This window comes from Porites lutea, chromosome 2 (assembly GCF_958299795.1).
Source record: "Porites lutea chromosome 2, jaPorLute2.1, whole genome shotgun sequence".
In the NCBI taxonomy this organism is placed as follows: domain Eukaryota; kingdom Metazoa; phylum Cnidaria; class Anthozoa; order Scleractinia; family Poritidae; genus Porites; species Porites lutea.
Window position 1 is genome coordinate 54,753,043 of NC_133202.1, and position 21,349 is coordinate 54,774,391.

At 38.4% G+C, this 21,349-nt stretch overlaps 1 protein-coding gene across 2 annotated transcripts in view; it reads right to left on the bottom strand.

Annotated features, from left to right (window-relative positions):
* LOC140929081 (neuronal pentraxin-2-like) overlaps positions 1-21,349 on the bottom strand; it is a 39,873-nt gene that overhangs the window by 1,648 nt on the left and 16,876 nt on the right. The window contains exon 1 of one of the 2 annotated variants that reach the window (XM_073378930.1): positions 192-966. The exons of the other annotated variant lie outside the window; for it this stretch is intronic. Within the exon in view, the coding sequence (XP_073235031.1) occupies positions 192-747 (556 nt within the window). The 5' untranslated portion in view covers positions 748-966. Of the gene's footprint in view, positions 1-191; positions 967-21,349 lie in introns of those variants that run through there. 2 annotated transcript variants of the gene reach the window in all.

Consider the following 21,349-nt stretch of genomic DNA (forward strand, 5'->3'; position numbering starts at 1 on the left):
TGCGCAAGAGAATAATAAAAGCTGATCGAGTCATGAAGTGAAAGAGGTAAAAACATTTTAACACTTTGAAGGAGAAACGAACTTTACTTTTCGGTTCAATTTGATTAACTTTCGAAAACAACAATAAAAGATGATCTTTTTTAGTGAACTTTGAAGTACTGGATCACATGAAAGTACGAAGACAAAAGTACCATGTCTTTCGAAAGACGATAATCTCTGAGAGATCGAAATCAACTTCGCAAGTAGTTCAGCATTTGACTTGTTCATTTTTCTGTTGCTTTCTATCAGAGCCGCAACCGTTTCGGACAAATAACTGATTGTTTGGTTCATTCCGTCCTGTTGCCTTCTAATCTCGGCACTGGAGGAGTTTCGATTATCATCGAAGCCCTTGAGTTTCTTCAAGATCGATTGATCTTCCTTCTCCAATGTTCTGGACAAAGATTGTACACTTTGGTTCATCACTCTCAGGTTTCTTTCGATCTTCTCCATGGATTTCACCCGCTTATCCAAGGCATGTAGTTTGGTCAAAAACTTCATATTTCCTTTGTTCATTGACTCTCCTTTTGATGTGCCCTTGTCAACGAGATTAATTTTCGCCTCTCGGGCAGTAGAAACAACAACTTCATTACGATCTCCCAAAATGACAACTTTCCCATCAGAACCTGTTACGTTGGTTTTAGTGGACAATACGGTATTGAAAACAAAAGCAAAACAAAGATAGAAGCGAATAAACTTTGAAGGCCGCATGTCGGCGGAATGATTCAAAAGTTTGAAAAAAGAAAGATGCCTCAGTTCTAAATTTTTTTGAAAAAAAATGTCTTGTGAGCTTAACAAGCATTTTTTCCCGAAATGAATACCAATTACGTAAAGGCCAATAGCTGGGAAGTCGAGGTACAAGTGATAACCATTTGACTATTTTTGAGCTAAACTATGGCTGTCCAACTCCGCTGGTCGCTTAACAACTAAGGCAGAATTAGCCTCGCACGAGGGCTATAACAATCTCTAGTACAAGGGTTTGCGAAAGGAAGGGCTGCTTGCTTTTTATGTGTAACAAAAGCTGCACTCCATAATTATGCGTAGACATGCAATTCTTCAACATTAAAATTAACTTTTATCTATTTACAGTCTTGACATTTTGTCACTGTACTGTTTGATTTCTGTTAAAACTTCACGACTGTCTGATATACGATCAATATATAAATTAATATAAACTGATTGTTGAACTCTCGGCAGCAAGTTACTGATATTGTGCCACGTCATCAGATGATTTATGCTTATATACTTAAACTCTAGCGAGGCTATGTGAAAATGGAAAGTGTTACGAAGTAATTGACCTAACAACAAAAAAGCAACTTATTTGTCTTGAAGAAATAGAGCTTATAACCACAAGCGAATTAAGGAAAGAGCTCCAAATGACTGCCCTTTGTTAGCCTCGTTAATCACCGATGATCAAAGTTATGGCGCGTCTGTTAAGTGACCTTTTATCTTCCCCAATGAGAATGATGAGAAGAATATATTTAAAAAGCAACTTCCAAATGATACAGTCACACTGACGCCGTTTGCATTACTCTGTGCCATTGTTATCATTTTTGATTTTCTATCATATCTGTCTTGTTTGTTTTTTGTTTGTTCGTACAATTCTTCATCCCCCAATGGGAAAAGTGGACCATTATCATACCCACTTCTGATTGATAGATAGATAGATTTAGATATATGATTTATTTTACCTGCTCAATTCAACATACCATGATACAGATAAAATTTACATGGGCAATTAATACAATTTAAATAAGGAATAAAATAATAACTTCAAGTAGAGAGCGAGTTGAGATCATCCAAATAGCAAAGGCTAATCTAGAGGATGACCCCAATAGAATACAATTACACACAAAATTTAGAATATATTATTTTTATAAAAAGTATTTCTTCTAGAGCTAAGGCAGACAATTAATTAATATAACAATTAAGCATAGAATTCTTCAGAGCTTTACGAAACAGTCTAAGAGAATCTGATTTAGTAATACTTAGGGGGGCAAGGCATTCCAAAGTCGAGAACCAGTGAATTTTAGATAACGGCAATTTTTTTTCTTTCTTCCCTTCATATTGATTGTTTTATGCCGTTCATTTTCCTTTACATACTTTAAAATGTTGCCAGAGTCTTGCTCTAGGTGAGTTCTCTGAGTTGGTGGGATACAAAACAATGACCGATCCATTAGATGTGATTATAATTCCTCGTCACTCTCGGCTTGAAGAATATTAAATATAGAATCTCCCATTGTAACAGATCCGTTCAATTTGTTGATTCATTTTTCCCATTTTGAAGTAGGGACATCGACTATCAGTCTCTCACGTAAAGTTTAAACAGACGAGTAAGTTAAATCCTTTCTATTTTTAATCCCACCGAATCAGGGTGTAAATTTACTGACTTTTTGCCACTTCAGGCTTTTAAAGTTGTGACACTTTAATTGTTATTTACAAAACCGCGCACAGTCTGTCGATTTTCGCCGCCAGCTGACAGGCTGGGAGAGTGGCTATCACTGGCTTGCCTACAGGGTCCTGCGACTACAAAAGAAATATTCCCTAGATAACAACTGCATGAAAGGATTTTTTAAGTTAATTGTACAGTTTAATATATTGCCAATAAGAAAATGAAAGTTCTGATGAGTAATCATTCAGATCAAAACGCTGGCAGGAGCGGGGTATGGTATGCAAGTGCAAGGTTGAATGTTCAGTGTTTTCATAACCAGTAGAATATACCCAACGCTAGACGAAAAAAAAAAGATTTTCACTATGTACCAGTCAAAGAACAGGCACCGCTGATTATTTATTTGTGTCTCGTTACTCAACCGAAGAAACTTAACGAAGGCGTTATTGGTTTCGTCCTCTAAATTCTCGTTCTGTTTTTTTAAAATGAAATATTTTCTTTTAAACTCAGTGTTGATGCGATCTGTAATGACTGATCTGTGCGTTGAGGCTGGAATCTAGAGAACTGAAGAGAAAGCTTTGGAGACTTCATGTATTTTCCAATACATTATCTAGTGCTACTTAAAATCAAATTTACAATTAATTAATAGAGTATGTGTTTGGTTTACAAAATTATAATAAAGGAAAATACTTAAAAAAACTGGGAAGTTCGCTTAATAGCTGATAAATATAGCTATGAGGAATTCTACTCTGATCGAGGATTTAAAAATATTATGGCGAAGAAACAGAGCTTGAATTCAAACAAAAGGACGAAGAAACATTCAAAACAAAAAAAGGGGTCACAAGGATGGCCAAAAAATACCATTCCGCAGACCATTGCTCCAAGCTTGCCTCGTTAAGCACTATTGAGTTAAAATATTTATCTTTAATCCAAGTGACGGCACGCCTCATATTTGTAACATGTTGTTTCCATAATAATTCCACTTTATTTCTTAAATATCTTCATGGCCGGCTGGTGCAATGAAGTAAAGCATCAGCGCCCGTATCCCTCTTCAAAAGCTGCTTCAACGTTAAATGAAATTTCTCCAATTTCTAATAACCCGTCAAGGAAGACCGGTTTAGATCAGTAATGGTTGAAAAAGGGGGGCATTTCACATGGACTAAAAGACAAAAGAAAATAGAGTCCTCCCCCTTGCTTGTTGGCAGGCCGGCCATCAAAGCACAATTTAACCCTTTGTCTGCCTTCACAAAACGACAGTGGGGCACCCGACGTCAATTTTCGGAAAATATCTGTCCGGAAGACGATTTGAGATCTAGAATTTTCGGAACATTTGTGGTACAATTTATTGCTTGCCTGCCTCTCCTGATTTTCAAACATCTAAAAAAAATGGTAGAATTGCCCATTTTCAACGGATTTTTACCCTAAAAAGGTCACCTATAATTTTCGGGAGCCTTTTTTCTAGCTGAAATTTTCGAAAAGGTAAGTTTTGATCTCTACAATTTTCGAATCACTAGACTTTAGCTAGGAAATCCGAACAGATGAAAAATTTTCAGGGGATAAAAATATGCCTATATCTACCGTTTAAATATTAAAATACGTTCAACAATGCTATGTTTAAGTGGTTTTGAACTATATTCTCGATGGATGCGCCTGTTCACTCCTTAATGAAATACTGGCAAAAAGCATTTAATGCAGAACAAAGATAGAAAGAACGACAACCAGAAAGTCCTCGTTGCAATAATTATTATTATCGTTATTTTCTTTATTGATTACTAGTTTTGCAGTTATCAGTAAAGGAAGACAGTGCATGCGTACAAAACCTGAGCTGTTGGAGGTTTAAGTTATGTAATGACACTCGCTTTTATGACTCCCGCAAAGCTTTATGAAAATGGCGAGGCTGAGGAATTCAACTGAACAATAACAAAAACTTTTTTTGTCTCAAGGAAACAAAGCTTAACCACAGGCGACTGAAGGAAAATGCTCAAAATTACCACTGCCCTTTCTAAGTAACTTGGCGCTTCAAGCACTGATAATCAAAGTAATAGTGCGTCAGTAATTCAGTCTTTTATTCTTTCGCCATCGCATAGACATGCAGGTTTTTATAAAGCAACTTTAGAACTATACAGTCTCTTTCTTCTCCTTTCTTCGATCTCATTGTTACCATTTTCAATTATCTTTGTTAAATTTTCCATCCTCCACTGGCAAAAATAGGTCACGGTGTTAATGTTGACTTAGAGGCATTTTCATTGGCGTACATTTATAACGCCACAATTATCTTTCTTATCTTTATATTAATTGTTTTAAAGCCACTGATTGGGAGTAAGGGTGATTATAATTCGCCTCGTCACACTAGGATAAAAAAGAGAATCTCCCATGTAACAGATTAGTTTGTTGATTCACGTTAAAGCAGGAACATCTCCAAATTAGTCACTCAAGGTAAGTCCATTTAAGTAGAATAAACCCACCTTAGTAGTATAGGAGGGATGTTTTACTCCTCTTTTTTGAGCGGGAATCTCATTAGCGTGAGCAGGAATACATTAACGCCGATGACGTCATAGGCTATTGTCTTGATCTCATGAATAAAATGCGCAGGAATCTCATAAAGATAAGGTCATGTTCTATTTTTATCTTGTGGCGGTCATGGTTGGTATAACCGGTTTGACAGGTTTTATTTTCGGAAGATGATGTCATATGCATTCCGGGGTACTATGATGTCATAGTTGTTTTGAATACTTCAATAGGAACAATAGGCTTGCCTAGACTTGCCCGGGCTCTTTTAACCCTGATTGTAGAATCTATTCTACCTTCCAAATAAAAGCGCGCTCTCCGTTCAGCATGTTACTCTTGCAATCGCTTTGCTAAGGAAACAAGTTCGCTTGCCTAACTAAAAATCCGGTTATAAACAAAACTCAGACGCAAAAAAAAAAATGGAGCTCAAACTCTTTATTTCAATCTATTGCAAACAGTGCTCTCTCTATAAAATTACTTTATCTTGATGTCTTGTTACACGCTCTGTTAACCAGTAGTAATTTGCATCTGACTCATGCCTCTTTTGTGTTCTCGCAAATTAACAATCATACTTAAGTCCTCTAACAAAAAGATAAGGTACCGTTTCATACACAATTGTTAGGTCTATTGAAAAATAAAATATTCCACTGCACAGTGCATCGACAACCGTTTAATTAATTTGTTATTGGTCTATCGAGCATTCGTTTGGTTCTTTTCTAGGAAAGATCTTACGCTGGGATCGTCCTTGTGTAAATAAATCCATTTCGATTTTCCATTGCAATAGTGTCTTATTTTCACAGGCCAGTAATTTCCATATGAGTACGATGGAAGATACGGATCATAAAGATGTCTGGCAATGCGGTACATTTCCGTGATCCCAAAGTCTTTTGGTAGGGTTTGGCATCGGGGCGCTCCTTGCATATAACTTTGTACAACGGGATAGGCTGCTTCAGACCAGACTGCATCAAAAGGAAATGGCCGTGACCTTTTTACAATTGGCGGGGAAGATTTGACTACAGGAGGCGATTTTACTGCTGATCTAGCTTCGCAGGCAATGTTCTCCTTGTAACTGGTCGTTTCGACGGTTTCGACCGATTTTGCGGAGCTGTTAATTGTCGGATATCGACGACAAGAGCCAAAGATGTCGCTCAACACCTGCTTATTTGCCGCCGTGTCCGGTTTATTATCTACAAAGATGTAACCGTAAGGCCTCTCTGTTTCATGATAATAAGCTGTCATGAATCGTTGGCGATTCTTATCAAACATACGCTCAGCAACAATTCCGATTTGTTTCCGATCGCTAGGACTTCGGAAAAGAGCCATGTACTGTGCATTCCGACTGATATCTGAAGGAGCAGTATGACGCTGGCATTTCTATGGCGACCTTGGGTAAACAACCGAGAAACGATGGGGCTTTCGATCGCTTCTGCCATAAGATCATCAAAGATGATAACGTTGTTGTATTTTGGGTCAATTTCTCGCAGATCTTCTTGAAATGAGGGAAGGCCACGAAAAAATTTAATGTCCTCTCCGATCGCTGATTTCAAAGCTTCGTATCTATCTTGCCACTGACTGTAATACCATAAAATGCGACGGGGCTTGTTGGTTTCGTAGACAATACGATCTCTCGTTAAAATCTGTTCTACGAAAACTGTTTTCCCTGATTGACTTGGTCCAACCACAAGGAGTGAGAACTTATGGCGAAACATAAAATCTGGATAAGGCTCGGTTGCCAAGGAAACATCATGGGAAAGCTTTACCTTCTTCGCAGTAGAAGAAGTTTTCGGCGTTTCGTTTACTGGTCTTCTTCTTTTTCTTGGCTCACATATTTTTCTCGTGGAACTGGATGAACAACGAGGTAAGTCGACGCTTGTAGAAATATATTCTCTTTTTGATTCCCAAGAAACCTTAGCCTCTTTTAAGAGTCGTGTTCGTCTTAGCCCGGTTAAGTCATTGACAATTTCAAGATGAGAACTCAAGTTGGACACACCAGGTTTGCCACATAGCGGACAAATTCGAGGAAACGTTCGAGGCATGACTGCTTATGAAAAATGACTCACAGTTAACAGAATCATTAAATATATAGTTATTTTACAATGGTGGGGAGTACTTAAGAGAATTCAGGGGTACAGGAGGGGTACAGGAAGGGTACAGGAAGGGTACAGTAGGGGTACAGGAAGGGTACAGTAGGGGTACAGTAGGGGTACAGGAAGGGTACACTAGGGGTACAGGAAGGGTACAGGAGGGGTACAGTAGGGGTACAGTAGGGGTACAGGAAGGGTACAGTAGGGGTACAGGAAGGGTACAGGAGGGGTACAGGAGGGGTACAGTAGGGGTACAGGAAGGGTACAGGAGGGGTACAGGAGGGGTACAGTAGGGGTACAGGAAGGGTACAGGAGGGGTACAGTAGTGGTACAGGAAGGGTACAGGAGGGGTACAGGAGGGGTACAGGAGGGGTACAGTAGGCGTACAGGAGGGGTACAATGAAAGTTCATAGAGTTCCGTTGTGCTTTGCAGCCGTGCCTCCATCGATAGCTATAAAAGAAGTAAGCCGCAGTCAGTTCTTAAACCTCGTGCAGTTCGGATCACAATGTTCAGCAATTATAATCATTTCTTTCAAAAAGGATATGGAAATTTTGAAGATGATGACGACGATATTGAAAGCTCACAAGAAAGCGAACAATCATCTAAAAGTTCTCAATCTAGCGAAGAAATGGACTCTTCCGGAGAGGAGGAGGAGCATGTAGATCCTTGGTCACGCATTCAAAATGAAGTTTGTAATCGCCACGAAGCCCAGCTCGAAGCTCTGATCAACGAGTATGAACAAAACGGAGACTCGCCTGAAGTGGCCCGCATTAAAGCTGAAAATGCTTTGCTTCCAGTATATAGAAAGGAATTGAGAAAAGTGTTCTTAGAGTTTTTACAATGGATGCATGCAATGAAGAAAGATCCGACATTCCGAAAAGTGATGGAAACCCACCAAGATCTCAAAGACAGAGAAGGATATGACATGCTGGAATCGACAGAACTTGCCATCGATAAGCGGAAATTCTTACTCAATCGATTGTTTGTCAAACAAACTGTTCCCGAAGACTAAGCCTGAACTCTGTCTATTCATCTATTGTTGTAACACTTTGATGGTTTTGTTATCAATAAATGTATTTTTTAACCGAAACAAAGGTGTAGTCTGGTTGTAGCACGCGCGTATTAATCCCACCATTGTTTATATATAATTTAGTTGATTCCCGTGGATAATTTATGCGACAAGCGTTCATGTTTGCTCAGTGTATATTAAATTAGTTTGCGATGAATAATAAAATACAGTTCGCTTGCGTTCGTTTTGTTTCGTATGATACAGGTCTAAAAGGAAAAAGGCCAACTTGTTAATGGTTAACGCTCGATACCACAGTCTAGAAGCGTTTGAAGGTTGAATTATATTGACAAAACAGAATCAATGGTTTTGTAGAATAAAAATATTTATCTTTGGTCACAGTGAATAGTTTTAAGTCGAGTACTGTTTTCGGACCGTTGACTAGTATGTTTGGAAGCTATCCGCTCAAAAATATTATTTACTGGAGTTTGTGACAATAATAAAATGCTGAACGGAGAGCGCGCTTTTATTTGGAAGATAGAATAGATTCTACAATCAGGGTTAAAAGAGCCCGGGCAAGTCTAGGCAAGCCTATTGTTCCTATTGAAGTATTCAAAACAACTATGACATCATAGTACCCCGGAATACATATGACATCATCTTCCGAAAATAACTAAAACCTGTCAAACCGGTTATACCAACCATGACCGCCACAAAATAAAAATAGCACATGACCTTATCTTTATGAGATTCCTGCGCATTTTATTCATGAGATCAAGACAATAGCCTATGACGTCAGCGACGTTAATGTATTCCTGCTCACGCTAATGAGATTCCCGCTCAAAAAAGAGGAGTAAAACATCCCTCCTATACTACTCACCTTCATTGATCATTCCATCGAATCAAAGAATGAATTGGCTTCTTTGTCAGTGAATATGTTGCCAAAGTACTTCAAGCCTGCGCTTTGCGTTTTTAAGTCATGCCTAACTGAAACCTCGACTAAATCTGTTGATTATCGTCGCGAGCTTGCTTGGAGTGGCAATCACTAGCTTATACCTGTATCTACAAAACGTCCTCGAGATAGCAACAGAGGACTGCCACTGAAGTTCAATGCAGAGTTTATTGTGTAAATAAGAATTGTAAAAACAAATTATCCCTGAGTAATCTTTTCATCAAAACAGAAGCGAGGTGTGGCATGCAAGTGCAATGCACGTTTGAACGTGAACAAGTCTGTGCGGTTGTAATGCACACAACTGCGCTAAACCAATGGGGAAAGAACGAAAACCAACTGGCTTTGTGCAATTATTGATTGAAAGTACATCATACTCTATACCTTGACTTGCCAACGATAAACTAATAAATTTGACACTCCAAATTCACAAGTTCTTGCCAAAAGAAATCATGCATGGCCTAATGGTTTTAGAATAGTGAGGGAGCGGTTAATTGGAACCGACGATAGTGAAAGTAACTGAAACATAATTAACTTAGCTCTGTTATTTTCCATTAGAAACGAAAAAAAGTGGCTAAATAAGTAAATCTTCCACGATGCGTGTTAAAATATATCTGAAGTAAGGCGGCTACAAATGAATGGGAAGTCAGTAGCACATTCACTGAGATTGCCACTACATAATTAGTGAATTGCTAGTTCTGACTCCTTCCTAACTGTTTGCACTATTTCCAAATAAATATGCTATCACTGAGTGGAATCAGATCACGCGATATCTAATTAATCTGACTTGTGATACCAAGAGCTATTCTACCATAAACAGTTTTTTGGTATGTTTCATTATCGTGAGCCTTGCCTGAGAAAAGCCAACCTTTGTTTACCTCTTGAAAGCGCTGAAGGGGAAATATCCATCTGGCTTCACAAAACATACCAGTTAAAAATGCCCGTACAAGAAATTATTTCTCTCCGTTCACTTGTCATTCAATGTTTGGTGTGGAATTTGCTGAAATTCTTTTTTTTACTTTAAGTTCACTGGCGCGTCAGCGTGTTTGCAGCCTTTTATTTTGTCGATGACGATATCATAAGTAAACAGAATCAACCGTCCATGAACTCTTATTAAAAATGATAGTCATCAGCGCCCCTGAATCGACTTCTACCTTTTATTTTACTTTTAATAGCACAATATTTTCTTTGTTGTTTTCGTCAAACACTCTATCCCCGTTAACTCGTAGTTGTAAGATTAGTGGCCAGCTAGTTAGGGTGGCGTAAGCCTTCAATCAGCTATAAACGAAGTTTCTCGTATTTCTAATGTTCCGTTCACAAGTAAGAAATAGCATTTCAGCTTAGCAAAGAGGTAAAAGGAATGATTTCAACAGTGAGGACGGCTAAGACAAGCGCCCACCGATTTTAGACCTTATCCAGTCAATGCCTTAGCTCCGTGGACACACTGAAATAACTCTTGTCTATTAAATTATTCAAAAAGATTTAAATGCATAGCTTTAGACAAGAAGCAAACAACCAGAAAGTCGTCATTGTCATTATCATTACTATCAGATCGTGAGTACTCTACTGTGACAAAAACGGTATTTGAGCTTCATCTCAAACAATAACGAACGTTCTCAAAAATACCTTGCTTCAGGCGTTTAAAATATTGATGGTCGACAATAGCGCGTCTATTTTCCTTTCATAGCTCAGTGTATTTTCCAAATGAGAGATGATAAAAAGAATGGATTTTCAATGCGCACTACGTTTGCCTTATTCTAATGATAAAGTTTTAATTTCCTCTAATATTTCCTAGGAATAGCGGGTGACGTTGTTTGTTTGGTGTTTTTTTAGAAGCATTTCAATTGCACAACGGCTCAATTATCTTCCTTTCTTATCCTCAAATTAATTGTTTTCAAGAAATTGATCAGGGGTAGGATTGATTAAAATTCCTTGTCACAGTCGAATAACAAAAAAAAAGAAAGAAACTCTCATTTTTTCGATAGTATCAGATTAGTTTGTTCATTCACCTTGAAGGAGGAACATCTCAGTCAAGGTAAGTCCACTAAATTTGAGTACAACCGCTTCGACTTTTCATTCCACCGAATCAAAAGGTATGTTGTCATACCAAATTCAAGCCCGCTTTGTGTGTTTTTAATTCTTGCCACTTTGCAATACCGCGACCATTGCCGCGAGCTTACCGAGAGTGGCAATCACTAGCTTATGCCTGTAGCTACAAAAATATCCTCAAGATAGCATTAGAAAGAATTGTCCCATTCAGTGCAGAGTTTACAGTGTGAATAAAAAGTTGAAAAAAAAATTGATCAGAGTAACTATTCCATCAAAACAGAAGAGGAGTGTGGCATGCAAGTGCAATATTCAATATGCGGTTGTATGAACAAAGCTGAGCTAAACAATTAATACAGTGGTGCAGCGGGTTAACGAGCAAAGACCAGCTGATTTCCCGCAGTTATATTAGAGCAGAACTTATAAGTTATTCATTGAAAGTATAGTACACTGCACCCCGTTTTTTGCCAAACAAAAATAATTTATTTGACTCACGTTCTTGCCAAAGAAATCAAGCATGACATAGTTTTAGAGTCATTATAAGTAATTAACGCAGGAAGGTCATCAGTTAATCTGAACTGCCAGTGAGAGCAATCTAACTGGTGTATTATTTTCCATTCAAAATAGAAAAAATCTGATAAAGTTTCCCTCGCGGGGTTTTGAAATGCATCGGTAGTCAAGCTATTACAAATGAGAAGTACATTCTTTAAATTTGCCTTAGTTAGTTACGTTTACATGAATTAAGGAACTGTCAGTCCTGTCTTCTCCCTGTGTTTGTACACGGCTCCAAACACATTTTCAAATAAATCTGTTGCCACTAAGTAGAATCAGATCGCAAAATGTCCAATCACTGTTACCCCTGCCTTATGATATCAAGAGCCTTTCTATAAACAAAGCTGTTATTAGGTCTGGCGGTTTGGTTCTCGGACCCCTTGCCTGGAAAAAGCCAACCTTTGTTTACCTCTTAACTTTAAAGCGCTAAGGGGGGAAACCACCATCTCGCGCTACAAAACCTTTTTTTCCGCCTCCAATTTATCTGTTTGTTACTAAAAACAATTTGAAAGTGTCCCTACACACAATTTTTTCTCTCCGATAGTCAACTCCAGTTCAGAATTTCATGAAATCTCCTTAAGTTAAGTTGAGTTGCACGTAAGCGTTTTTTACTTTCCCAGTTGGAAATGATGAAAAGAATGGATGCTGCAATTAAAGAGCAACTTTAAATAGGATTTGTAATGCACTCCATCTTTGACCTCATTCTAAAGATTCAATTATAATTGTCTTTATACACCACTGAGACGAGTGGGTAACGGTGTTTGAAATAGCGTACGCGCGTTTCCACAAGGACTTGCGTTCCAGCGACTACAAATTAAGGAATCTTGAGATGTTAAGGAATCGGGGTTGAGGATTAAGGAGTTTTAAGGTAGCATGTCTAACATCTTGCTAGGGCGTGGATTGAACTCAAGGCCTCGGGAATTCAATTCCAGCGCTCGAACCGCTCGGCCACGCTGCCCCTAAAAGGCCTTCCCATGCAGGCAGATGTTTCCCTTTACAAATTAATCATCATGGTCGCAGTCAACTAGGTTTACGTAGTAACCTAAATTCCGGATCACTAGCAATGACGTTTCTAAAGCACTTTACTAGAAATTTCTTCGCCCCCCCTTTCTTCCCCAAGATTTCCAAGGATGCCATGGTACTCACTTTGTTGAAGTAGATATTTTAATTAGTAAATTCCTAGTTCATTTTTATTTCCTCTTCCTGCAATTCGCATTAAGTCCCCTCCTCTGCTTTTCAACCAATTCCGTAGCCATGGCTGGTCAGAAGACCTTGCAATTGCTCATTCTTTTTATGGTCCTGATCCTCTTGATGGAAGAAGTAAAGCCTATCGATGCTCGGCGTGTTAGAAGAAGGAAGAGAAGGTCCAATTACAAGCCCAAAAAGCCGTCGATAACAGAACTGGCAAAGAAAGTGCAAGAACTGGAGGACAGACTTGCTGAAATCGAGGAGTGTAAACGTAAGAGTGATATCCTACACTAGAACACCCGACGCCTTAGTCTAAATTATTGGTTATACTGAACAACGGCTTTTGAAGAAAAAGACACCCATTTTCTCATGCATCTCAAAAATAACCAACCCCAGTGCAGTGTCAAGCTAAGAGTACGGGGAATTTAAGACCATTTTTCTGATTTTTTATTCATCCACTGTCAAAAGGAATATAAATCATACAGGCCGCTCGGATGATACACAATGCGGAGAACTCTCAAATCTAACTTCTTAAAATTGTCGAGGGTTGCTCTTTGTTGACTGGTTGTGAAACATGACTTACCCATTGCACTAAATTTCATGCACTTTCATTTGAGTTGTTGATGCTTTGTGGAATTGTCCAGTCATTATTTAGACAGGAGATTTCTATTTCTTTTTCACTGGCAGCTTGTGAAAACGAAGAACCAGAACAATCGCCGAAAGCGTTTTTCTTCCCTGATAAAAAGAAGACTATATTGACGCTGGCACACTGGATAAGGACCTTAATGCTTTGACTGTTTCTCTCTGGATAAAAACTGATGACAAGAGCAAAGTGGGTTACATCAGTTATGCAAACAAGGATCACCAGAACGTGTTCGTTCTGTATAACCCAAATAATAACCTGGCCTTGATCTCGGGATACTATCATTCAGGGTAATGGCTTCTTTCTTCTCTGTCAAGAGAATCATGTTGACTTTTTTTGCGGAAGTGATGTAATTTTTGAATGGGCGGGATTTGAGGGCACGGCTTTGCTGGCGTCCATTTAGTAAAAGTGTCCCCTAAATACATGTTCGTTGTCCTTAGATAATAAAATATAGGAAGAAACGTTTAAAATACGCTGACCTACTCGTCTTCTTAATAAAGGGTGTCCGCATAATATAGGGTCCATTTTAAATACAGGTTTCACTGTAACCGATAACTGGGTAAGGATTCAGAGTTGAAGAAATCCACCGGGATGACAAGATTGAAGAACCCTTTTGGGTACCTTGGATGAGATGATAATGTTATTATTATCATCATCATCCTTATCATCAACATAATCATCATCAAAATCATGATTATTATTATTATTATTATTATTATTATTATTATTATTATTATTATTACCATTACAGCGATACAGGTGTGACCATTACAGATGGAATTTGGCACCATGTTTGCGTCACACTGGGAAATGATGCGTTCGAGTTGTATTTTAATGGCGATTTGAAGGCTTCAAAGACAGCAAACGGTCAGTACATGTATGTTCGTTTAATTCAAGATTCTAAAGGAATTAGCAACTATCGCTGTTAGTACTTGTAAAATGAGAGTTTTTTTACTTTAGATAATTATTTATACTTTCTTACCCAAGTTTTTGATTTTAAAACTAGCTTACACAGCTCCCCAGGGGACTAAATGGAGGAAAGAGGGTATATCATTTTTGTTACTTTATTTTACAACGATAATCCTCTGTGTTCAAGTAAGGCCTCCCTCGGATCCTTCCCCTGTTCTTGTACTTAGTGAAACCCCGGAACTATCTCAACTATCCCTCCTGACGGCAAATGAATGGTCCCTTTTTTCAATTCCTTTTGCGTTTTAGGAATTCTCATCAGAAAAGATGGAAAGCTGATTTTCGGGCAAGACCAGGATTGTGTCGGGGGGTGTTTCGATCAAGTTCAGAGTTTTAAGGGTGAAATGACGGGAATCAATATCTGGAACCACGTGATTACAAAAGAAGAAATATCTGCGTTGGCCGAGTCCTGCACCGCTGGGAAGGGGAACTTGCTAAACATGGATGGCCTGGGTTCAAGATCAAGCTAAAGGAGGAGTGAAGCTTATTGACTCCACCTGCAAAAAGCCACAAAAAGTTCTTATCAACGGAGAATATGCCTATGTTTAAAGCTGTGGAATGTAAATTCTCAACTAATAATTAGTATTAGTAAGTTCAAGTTTGAGGCTAATTCCCCTCCTTAACATGTTAAACCTTAATATTTTTGCGCTTTTGTCTAAGCCTTTTTCTCTCTCTTTCTCTTTTTTTTTTAATGCAAATCAACTGAAGCAATTTCTTTTCGCAAAGTTGCCTAAATGTTCAGCTTGATAAAATTTTCTAAAATAGGAAGCTTGAGTTCTTTTTTTAGCCTGAGAAAACAGCCGACATTGCGAAGCCCCCACCGGTTTTCCGCAAAGCGACGTCAGAAATCTCCTTCTGATGAAGTGTCACTACCCAGATCTGGGTAATGCTTCTGATTGGCTGAAAATTTGCTCCAACCAATCAGAAGCATTACCAAGATCAGTTTAGATTTTTTTTTGCGCTCGTTCCGAATACGTCATTTCTCAGAGAAACTAGTGATGGCGTCACTAAATGTCGGCTGCACTGTTCTCCCATATTAGGTATTTTTTGCATTAAGCAAAAACAAATGATGTCATTTAGAGCAAAAAGATCAAAAGAGGTGACGATTTGTTGATAATTCCATTTAGTGTGTAATTAATGTTCTAGTGAAGGATTGCACTAAACATTTTTGACGTTTTAAATAAATCATTGAAACTGAATGATAGTGCAGATAATTGTGCAAAAACTAGCATATCATAAGAATAAAGGGAATGATATTAGTAATCTTAACATAGTAAAAATCACGGATAAAAAACGACGTTTCGACCGATCTTCGGTCATTTTCAAGTAAGTAAAAAAGTTAAAATAATTAGCATATATATGTGTAAGGTGCAAGTATAAGTTCTTAACATATTTTTACATCTCACACATATATAGCTAATTCTATTAACTTTTTTGCTTAAGTTTTAGAAAACCCTTACTTATAAGATATTAGATTACTAATGATGATGATTAAATTCATTCTCCTTTCAGTACCATTATAATAGTATAGTATGTGCAGTTTTTATGGCGCATGACTACATGTTGGATGTAAATGAATTGAGGGGTAAATTGACAGTGTTTTTTGGCAATTCTACTCAGCACACAAACAATTTTAATCTATCTGTTCTCTTGTATCACCCGAGTAAAATTGTGTTTTGGAGGTATATCTCATCAGAAATTTTCGAAATCCCTTTTTATCTAGTCTACGTATTTAATATCAACCTGCGAGAGTTCGTTCGTTTCTCACATCTCTCTCTTTCTCAGCGCAAAAGAAAATAAGGGAATAGCTTAACAGGGCTAATCTAAACCCTGTGCCGTAACTTAAAAACCATAAAAGAAAACAACATACAGTAAGATTTCCTCTGAGCAGAATCGGTCAAGGTCAGCTAATGGACTGCGCACTGACGTAGCTGAGGTTGTTTACAAAGATGATCTGACAGTGTTTTAGGGACCTGTGACAAATGACTGCTAATTGCTCCGTAAGGTACTTATTCGAGTTAAGATGCCCTGCGGCAGAGCGTTTTGAAACGTGGGGGCGGGTCATCCTTCTTTCAGCCATGCGCATACCCCTGCTCAAATTTTACAAAATGCCCTTTGTGTTTTTCTTTGGCACAAGGAAATCTCTTTGCAATCTTGACAATGTCTAGTGTGTCCGCAACCGATTTTTGTGACAATAGATCAAAAAGGCAGTTATTCCGACGGTCCTGCTTCATGGTGCTTCTTAGGTATAGTTCTTGAGTCGTCTGAGAGCCTAAAATGTGCGCAATGAAGTCGCCAACGTCATATGTAATTTCAAATACATCCGAGAGTGAATATTTTGCCAATTTTTTTATGCTGCGCTAGCGATAGTTTTGGCACCAAAACCAGCTCAAATCTTTGTTTGGGGGGGGGGGATGCAAACCCCCCCCCGGCATCCATCCCCATTCCGCTGCCTATGAGTCTATTAGGTTACTTGCTCTTTACGCATGAATTCTTGACTGAATCCGTTTTGTCTCATTTTGTATGAGCGTTTAAAACAATGCCATTGCAACAACTACCCTTTCTTGTTACTCCTGAAGAACCCAACGAAAAACATTAATAAAAGTACCTTCAATGGTTGCGAAACTGACAAACATTAAAGACCAGAGCGAGAACCACCGCAAGGTTTCAACATAGTTATTAGAGGAGACTGGTTATGAAAAGCGGCAAACATCAATGATAAAAACAACAGTGCTGCAGTTTATGTTGGAAGCACCCTGAAAGTGCACAATCCTTTGTTTTCTGTTGGCAAATTGTTACGGAATAAATTAATGCAACGTTTTTATTGGTCAATACAATCAAAATGATAGGAATTCTTTTGAACGTTGTGCACTTTCAGGTCCACAAAAACATATAACAAAGGAGTCTGACGGGTTTCATAACCATTCCACTCAATTAACTATGGTTTCAATAACAACCTACTCAAAAGTTACAACTACGCCTCATTAGCTTTAATCGACCTGCCCGAGTTTCACTCTTCACTTTCCGTTGTAACGTATATATCGCCAAGAGAGCTTATTAATAATCATTACATTTCGTCATTTAACGTATTGCATTTTGGGTTGTTTTCCTACTTATACACCCTGTCTGTAACTGTGCTGAGACCGTGAGTGGCTGAAAAATGTTCTACAATTGGTCTAGCATTTAATGGAGCCGAAAGCAATTGTGGAATTTCACACATTTTAAGCATCCTACTGATGAACAGTTACGACATAAGGAGAGGGACCTGAAGACCTTGGGCATTGACATCAACGGATGGGAAATCTTGGCTTCAGAACATTCTGCATGCCTGGAGGCCGGCAGTGCAGCAAGGCCTCTTTGAGTTTGAAGAGACACCTGCCGAACAGGCTTTGACAAAGAGACAAACGAGGAAGGCCCAAATCATGGAGATGTACCAGCAACTGACCACATCTGCTCACTGTGCGGAAGGGGCTGTCATTTCCGAATTGGTCTTTCCAGCCACACAAGGTGCCGTTCAAAAACCACCAGTCAGAGCGCGACACCATAGTCTTTTAATTTGAGACTGAAGGATTTCAGTTGCCAACAATAATGGACTTATAGATATTTCGAGGCATCTTTTTTTTTGTTGTTTTTTGTTTTTTCTTAATTGTGTTGAACGAGAGATTATTGCTGCGGAGCGACCGTAGGGAGCGAGCAGCAACATAATCAGGATTTAAGGGAAATATATAAGGGGCGACGAATTCTCGAATTAATCACTTTTTACCACAATGCATTGCATTTAACCAGAGTGCAATGTGATTTTGACCATTCGCTTCAAAATAACAGCGGAAATCGAGATAACATTTAAACATATGTTTTGTGTCCTACGTTGCAGACGAGGACGTGTATCGGCGTTTTGAAAAGCATAATTATGTTCTTTCATTCATTCATTGCCATGGAATATGCGTTTACATTGTTTTTTTGTTGTTAATAGCTCGATTAATGCGGCTGGCGATCATCTTGCCGGCGGAAGTTTCACGGAAAAGGAATTAAATTAAAGACTTTTCCCCAAATTACGTAATCAGTCTCTGTGGTGTAGTGGTGAGATGTAGTCGCGTCGAGTCGATGGTGCCGGGTTCGAGTCCTACCGAACTCTTTTTTTCCTTCTTTCTTTCTTTTTCTGTTTTTTTGTGTTGTTGTTTTCTATAAATATATAGCTAAATAACTGTTACTTCATAAAGTGCAATAAACAGCAAGAAAAGTATCATGTTTCCAGAGAAAAGATAGTACACCCTATATTAAATATATAGATAAACAATCTGAATTTCTATCATTTCCTACAATTTATGAACTGTGGGAAAACCAGAGTTGATAACCACTTGATCATTTTTTAAACAACGTTCCCACGAGTTCTTTATATAGACTGATGGTAATTATTCTAGTACTTTCCAACATGTAAATAGGTCATTCAATGTCATTTTTGATTCTTTTAAGTCCCACTGCCTAACTAATGCCAGTATCAACAGAATGTGCCGCAGCATTACTATCGTTTACATACCCTAGTTAGAGACTATTAGAGATTATTAGAGATTATTATTTTTTCCACATTTTGACGTTATCTGTGATCAAGAGACTATAAAGGGGACAGAGAGGGCATCCCCCATATACACCCTATTCCATAGGTAATTCGTCTCGAGTTATTTTTAACACCACAGATCTCAAGGGGGATTAGACAACAGCCAATCACATAGCGCGAATGTGTTCCGCGTGGATGATCCACGCTGAGAGCCACGCGTCCTTCACGAAAGGACGCAGAACAAAATGGGAGAAGACGCGGAGAGCGATTTTGCTATTCCTTTTGTCGACGAAAACGACTACAGCGAGATTTCTGCGAAAGCTGTGTCAGCGAAACCGAAATTAAAAAAGAATCGCCCTTCCTCTCTTGTATAAAGCTAACAGTAGAGCAGGGAAATCCTTTACACACTGAATACTTCTCTCAGTATCATTTATAATTTACAGTTTGAAGAGAGCAAATTTCTGGTTTGATGTTTATTTTTTTCAGTCTTTATAGCGATTATTCCTACCCACTTACTTTGTCAATTGTAGGCGAACCCTCCTAAAGTTGAATTTCAAGGGCCCATATTCAAGCTCAGAAAGAGAAATAAAATTTCGTCGTTGCTTATTTAATCTTATTTACGTCCTCCATAAAACGCGAAATTAGGCATTCTCACGTCGTAGTCGTGCAAAAACGGGAAAGAAATGAACAAAAAAGTGTGTTGCACGTGCGAAGTTGTTGTTTTGCTAATTAAACCTATTGTTTTTTGACGTTTTAGTTGTCGTCCGCGTCATTGGATCTTAAACTCCCTAAATTGTACAAACGACCGGTTTCAATAGACCGGCGAAATTTCTCATTTTATTAAAGCACTGAGGTGACCGACATGTTTTGCACGGCGTTTGGTCATGCGAAACCTCCACGAAACATCCACGCCTCGCGCGAGGTAACTTTATCCCGATTCTAAAAATAACTCGAGACGAATTACCTATGGAATAGAGTCTATATGGGGGATGCCCTCTCTGTCCCCTTTATAGTCTCTTGCTGTGATTTATTACTTCTCAGACGCATAGCAACATGGAACAATTTGTTACGCAGATTTTTTGAAGTAACGTCAGCTATAGAAAAGCTGGAATCGCGGCTGTCAATAGTAGAGGTAAAAGGTCGTTTTCTCGGAAAACAAGCGTGCGCCATTGATCTTTATTTGAGCTATTCACAATCATAAAGGTATTAAAATGTTACTACATTAGTTGATTAACGCGTCCAAAATAAATACTTCGTTTAGAGACTAAACATTAATTTATGACAAAGATTAGGCAAAGCAAGAAAATGCTCGTTAATGAAGGTTAGCTTCTCAAGTATTCATTCCGTCACCCACTACTAAACAACCGTCACCCACTACTAAAAAACAATTACTCCGCACACAACAAATGAAGTACGAATGGAGTTGCCACAGGAAACAACTATTGTTCAAGGAAATATTGAAAGTTCCAAGTCTGACACAAAAGAGCTGTCGCCTTCCATGGCCACCTCAACGTGATGCGAGCTGTTTGGAGCGTGTTCGTTTTGCTGGTTTCTGTTCTACAGGGTAATGTATACTATATTGAATGTGCGTGTATTTATTCATACGCGCGTGTCTAATTCCGGTACTAAAGGGTGCTCACTCAAAATATCTCTAAAGTTACTAATGTAAAAAAGGAAAGCATAGCAACACCTGTTTCAAAATAACTTCTGTAACCGCCATTTTCTTTTAATGCCAAAAACAATGCTTTTACAAGGAAAAAGAACTAACAACGAATGCATCTTACCTGTTATTTTGAAACAAACTAAACACTTCAATCTTGACTGACACTCACACCGCAGACATATCATGCTAATTCTAGGCTTAAATAAAATATCCATTGAATTGGTCAGTTGTATATGTCACGAACGTTTGTAAGTTACCCCCAATCTACACTACTAAAATAGAACTAAACTAGTGGAATTTCTTTTAAAGACCATATGATCTTTTCTCTTACAAGAATGAGTTAAACTGCCAACAATTACTACTATTCTGTTTCATATGTTCGCCGGTATACCACTGAACAAAAAGACAAAAAACGACAAAATCGAAGATAAAGCAAATACTTTATGGTTTAACAATCAGCCACAGGCTTTTTTAAGTTATAAACTAGTACACATTTGGAGTAACTCCTGAAAAAAGTCGTTACATAGAATATTAGGTCCAGTTAATTCACTACTGGATGGTTTTAATCGGTTATCTGAGTGGAACCCTATAGTACTGACGGCTTACAACGGTACTTCAATGATAATTTAAATAAGACAACGTCTAGTTTCTAAAGGTACAATACTGGAATGACTCTTCCTTTGAAGACCAAGAGCAGGGCGCATAGCACTCAACTTCGGATTGGAGTGTTCTTGGACGACCAGAAAGACAGTGAGATTCGCAC